Source organism: Centruroides sculpturatus, unplaced genomic scaffold, assembly GCF_000671375.1.
Source record: "Centruroides sculpturatus isolate CEXI.00-Female unplaced genomic scaffold, Cexi_2.0 scaffold526, whole genome shotgun sequence".
NCBI classification, from domain to species: Eukaryota; Metazoa; Arthropoda; class Arachnida; order Scorpiones; family Buthidae; genus Centruroides; species Centruroides sculpturatus.
Window position 1 is genome coordinate 360,909 of NW_019384897.1, and position 6,000 is coordinate 366,908.

A 6,000-nucleotide genomic window follows, 5' to 3' on the forward strand; every position below is an offset into this window, starting at 1 on the left:
AAATCATATTGAAAGTCATTTTCATTGTTGTTTGTACATCTATTCATCGTCTTTTGTATGTCAATGCCATCTATAGATGATTTTTTGAACTAATTTTTTCCCATCAATAAAATTCCCATGCTGATAATACTTACCACACAAACTGCATTTCTTTTCAGTAATTCTTCCATTTTTATGAATGTTTAAAATTTTTATGGTCTTCTTGTCCACCCCATATAACAATTCTGCATAAAACAAGACCCTACTGTACTGTAAAAAAGTAAATTATATATACAGTATTTATTCACTTCACAATAACATCTATTTTAAGTGTTCAGATTTAGATTAATCAAATGTAAATTAGTTTCTTATAAATTGTCTGATTTTTAAGTAAATTTCATTATAAAAATGTACCAGGAATTTATTTTAATAGTTATAGGAATTTATCAGTAAAAGTAAGTACATCTTTATCTTATAGAATTACAGTAGAATCTCATTTTAATGGATTGCTCAGGCTGCTGAGAATTATCCATTGTTCTGAGAACCCACTATATTGAGAACAATGGATTTTCTGCATATCCAGAAAAATATCCATTATTTAACCCCCTACATATAAGAAATACCAATAGTTGAAATTATTCAGTTCCTTGCAATCGCTACTCTTTATTTTATAGAAATACAGTAAGACCCTGCTTAATGTGGGGAATACGTTTCTAGATGACAAAGCACTAAATGAAACAACATTAAACGAAGTCATTTTAACATAGAGTAAATAGGGATAGGGGAACATGCAAGCGAAAATAAAAAAATTTTACTTTAATTTTAAGTTATTTTTATATTAATTTGTATAATAATATATGTTAAATAACACGTAAACATATGCACGCAGAAATGTATAATAATATATTAATTAGTTCATTTTTTGTGACGAAGGTACTGACTTTTCTGAAAATCTTGTTTTTTTGCAATAAAGTCATGAAGTTTCATTTGTTGCTTTTTTTTCTCCTTAAGCAAATGTCGGTAGCAGAAGATTGCATTCAAAATGCTTCATTTTACTTTTGCACTCCTTTCAAAATCTAGATCATTTGCTACAATTTTATCAACGATTTCAGTTATCATTACCAAACTTTTACTAAGGAAATCTGTAGAGAAATTTTTTGGGTTCTTCGTTTTCAGAATCAATATTTTCCAGTTCTACGTGGATTCCTTGTTCTGCCAGTTCTTGAAGGTTGTCGTTGATAAGACTCTCACCAGAAACCTGCGGTAACTCCTCAATATCCTGTTCGTCTACATCTCCTAGTCCTGCTGTATCAATTAGATCGAGTTTGATCAACCTAACGATATAATGAGAGGCTCTTCTTGTTGAGAATTTTTGGATACCTTCAGCCATAACTTCTTCCACATTTCGTTTGTGCATTTATCAGTTAATTCTTGCCAAGTGAAGTTGATATTGCCTATGGCATTCATGATGTTATATTTTTTCCAAAATTGCACCAAACAAACATAGATTTAAAGAAAGCACACCTTTTTGCCACCTTTTTCTGATTGGATTGTGTTCATAAATAATTGTATTATGTACGAATCAATAAAATGCTTAGATAATTTAAATCAGTGTAAATTTTGAGCTTTTTTTTAGGCTTCAAGCAGACAGCATTATATCGAATCAATGTTAAGTGAGGTTTTACTGTATATAGGTAATCGGGGTATTCTTCCTGTCTCATCTTTCATCTATCTGACTCCATTCTCGAGATTAAAGAAAGATAGACAGAAAGATGGATGACAGTGGGAATTTATAAGTCTACAATTTTTTCAAATTGCAGCCCAATTAGAGTTCTACCAAATGAGCAGAGCTGAGGTATGGCTCAGTTGTCAGCTGGAATCCAGAACTCCAGCTCACATCTGAGCTTAGCTCTGGTTCATATTTTCAGTTTTTTGTAATTCAAGGTAGTATCAGTTGAATCCATGTTGAATTATTGGGACTGTACTATATATGTTTGCTAGTAATTATTGTCATTATTTGTATTATTTTAAAATGTGTTCCTTTATTACTCTTAATCTAAAAATTGTTTATGGTTCAATTGCTTAATTCTTAAGTAGTATTTATTTGAATGCTTTCATTTCAATAACAGATAAATGAAAATATATCTGACATACTGTGTGTATTCATTATTATTATTATAGATGCAATTTCATTTCAAAAATGGGCCTTGCTGCAATGCACTTCAGCTCAGCTACTTGGAACAATTATATTAGGTTTTTATGTTTTATAGTGTTTCCTGAGTCATTATAATGTATAGGATGTAAATTGTTTACTTAATGCTTTCAATTTTATTTAAATTTTTGTAGTAGTTTTTATTAATGTAAGTTTTGTAGTCGTGTAATAATCAAACAAATATAGGGTTTCCAGATGGAAATTCCTTCTTGTTCTTGGGAATTTTTTTCATTTTGCTGTTCCTGAATTTGAAGAAAAGTTGGTCAGGAAAAAGGGAAAATTGGCTCCTAGAACCCAGTAATATCCACAATGGGAAATAAATGTACTACTCACAATGTATCTTTTAGATTTCCTATTTATTGCTATGTAAACTTACATTGTGTTACAATATTACATGCCACCAGAAATGCATGCATGACACCAGAATCAGGTAACACATGACCAGCTAATTTTAGCTCTTATAAATCAAGCACATTTGATCATGGAGAACAGAAAACAGTTTGTATTTACATACAAAAATATTTATTTTCACAACCCAGGATTTGACTACAAAGTTGTCTATTGAAATAAAATTAATCCTGTAATAGGAAACATTTTTTATTACAGGCAAAAAACATTGATTTACTGAAGAAAATCTGTAGAGAAATTTTTTGGGTTCTTCGTTTTCAGAATCAATATTTTCCAGTTCTACGTGGATTCCTTGTTCTGCCAGTTCTTGAAGGTTGTCGTTGATAAGACTCTCACCAGAAACCTGCAGTAACTCCTCAATATCCTGTTCGTCTACATCTCCTAGTCCTGCTGTATCAATTAGATCGAGTTTGATCAACCTAACGATATAATGAGAGGCTCTTCTTGTTGAGAATTTTTGGATACCTTCAGCCATAACTTCTTCCACATTTCGTTTGTGCATTTATCAGTTAATTCTTGCCAAGTGAAGTTGATATTGCCTATGGCATTCATGATGTTATATTTTTTCCAAAATTGCACCAAACAAACATAGATTTAAAGAAAGCATACCTTTTTGCCACCTTTTTCTGATTGGATTGTGTTCATAAATAATTGTATTATGTACGAATCAATAAAATGCTTAGATAATTTAAATCAGTGTAAATTTTGAGCTTTTTTTTAGGCTTCAAGCAGACAGCATTATATCGAATCAATGTTAAGTGAGGTTTTACTGTATATAGGTAATCGGGGTATTCTTCCTGTCTCATCTTTCATCTATCTGACTCCATTCTCGAGATTAAAGAAAGATAGACAGAAAGATGGATGACAGTGGGAATTTATAAGTCTACAATTTTTTCAAATTGCAGCCCAATTAGAGTTCTACCAAATGAGCAGAGCTGAGGTATGGCTCAGTTGTCAGCTGGAATCCAGAACTCCAGCTCACATCTGAGCTTAGCTCTGGTTCATATTTTCAGTTTTTTGTAATTCAAGGTAGTATCAGTTGAATCCATGTTGAATTATTGGGACTGTACTATATATGTTTGCTAGTAATTATTGTCATTATTTGTATTATTTTAAAATGTGTTCCTTTATTACTCTTAATCTAAAAATTGTTTATGGTTCAATTGCTTAATTCTTAAGTAGTATTTATTTGAATGCTTTCATTTCAATAACAGATAAATGAAAATATATCTGACATACTGTGTGTATTCATTATTATTATTATAGATGCAATTTCATTTCAAAAATGGGCCTTGCTGCAATGCACTTCAGCTCAGCTACTTGGAACAATTATATTAGGTTTTTATGTTTTATAGTGTTTCCTGAGTCATTATAATGTATAGGATGTAAATTGTTTACTTAATGCTTTCAATTTTATTTAAATTTTTGTAGTAGTTTTTATTAATGTAAGTTTTGTAGTCGTGTAATAATCAAACAAATATAGGGTTTCCAGATGGAAATTCCTTCTTGTTCTTGGGAATTTTTTTCATTTTGCTGTTCCTGAATTTGAAGAAAAGTTGGTCAGGAAAAAGGGAAAATTGGCTCCTAGAACCCAGTAATATCCACAATGGGAAATAAATGTACTACTCACAATGTATCTTTTAGATTTCCTATTTATTGCTATGTAAACTTACATTGTGTTACAATATTACATGCCACCAGAAATGCATGCATGACACCAGAATCAGATAACACATGACCAGCTAATTTTAGCTCTTATAAATCAAGCACATTTTGATCATGGAGAACAGAAAACAGTTTATATTTACATAGAAAAATATTTATTTTCACAACCCAGGATTTGAATACAAAGTTGTCTATTGAAATAAAATTAATCCTGTAATAGGAAACATTTTTTATTACAGGCAAAAAACATTGATTTACTGTAGAAAATTCAAATTTTAATGAATGAAAAATTAAAATAAGAATTGTTTTTATTTCATTTAAGAATTTTAATTCAAATTTAAAAATAACTGTCAGGTAAATATAAATATTTAAAATTATAATAAAAGAAAGAATCTCTTCTCTTATATTGTGTATAATTTTAATTACAGGTGACATGTGGTCGTTTTTTTCAAGAGATCCTGTAAAAGATTTTGCATATGATATTGGAGAAAAAGTTAATGGTTTTGATGATAAATCAATATGGCAGTTGTATAAAGGCAAGAAAAAAGTATGTTCTTTTCATTCTAATTAAAGAAGAATATATTATATAATAAAAATTATTGATTATTCTATTGTCGTCCTAATTAAATTACGATTTATTGAAATAATTCTTGAATTTATATTTTAAATTAGGGAACATCAGAACTTGTATCAATTTTCTTGTTTGAACTGAAACCTGGTAGTGAAAATTGGGTAAGCCATTAATTTTAATTCTTAAATAAATTTTTTATTTTGCTTCTTTAATTCTATATGTTTATTTTATCTTTGAAAATAACACTTTAATAGTTTTGAGTGGTGGAGACATTTTTGTACCTAATACCTGATTTTTATTACCTGCATATGTAAAATATCTGGATATAGTTTTATGCAATGTTTTAAAATAATTTTTCGAAAACATTATATTTATGCTACAGTAGAGCGTCATTTATCCGAATTAATTGGGGACTGAGGTTGTTCAGATAACTTATTTTTTGGATAACCGATTATGTACGAAAAAATATATTAACCTATTCTATGTTGAAATTTTTCTCTGTTGCGCGTTGAATTTTCGTCGATGTTAAGCCTAATGTAAACTTTTTAAAATAATAATCATGGCTATTGTATTGTTAAAAATTATTTCTTTATATTTTACAAACAAAATAAATATATTGAAAAATATAAAAACAAAAAAAAAATTATACTTTAGAAGTTAATCTAGTATCAAAAACGTTTGATTCAGCATGACACACAGTCCTCAGAAAAACACCACACAAAAGTGCCAGTGCTGCCAGCTAAAACACACACAACAACAAAAAAATATTGGAGTAGCCCAAGATATAGCCAAAGATTGCTGCGCCACGGCACTAGCGAAAATTTAAATTTGCCGACTGGAATGCTTTCGGATAACCGACTATCGGATAAGCGACGCTCTACTGTATTTACTTCGTGATATTTGTAACGTTCTTGATGATATGATAGAAAAATTAAATAAATTCGAAGAAGAAAAATTAAAACGATATATTTCTGAAAAATATACTCCAACTGTATCAAATCACTACTAACTCACACGACATAAATACAGTATGTGATTAAATTTTTATTACGGCATGATAAATATGAATAAATTTTAATTGTTTTCATTCAAATGAGAGAAGTTTGAGAAGATCTGATTACATGTTTTATGAACATTTGATGCGTTCTTCAACTTCAATAATCCC

General features: G+C 29.4%; 1 protein-coding gene across 1 annotated transcript in view; it reads left to right on the forward strand.

Moving 5' to 3' along the window:
• Window positions 1-6,000, forward strand: part of LOC111631413 (N-terminal kinase-like protein) — a 63,831-nt gene that overhangs the window by 2,910 nt on the left and 54,921 nt on the right. Inside the window, exons 2-3 of the mRNA XM_023375648.1 lie at window positions 4,693-4,811; window positions 4,937-4,996. Of these exons, the coding sequence (XP_023231416.1) occupies window positions 4,698-4,811; window positions 4,937-4,996 (174 nt within the window). The 5' untranslated portion in view covers window positions 4,693-4,697. The remainder of the gene's footprint in view (window positions 1-4,692; window positions 4,812-4,936; window positions 4,997-6,000) is intronic.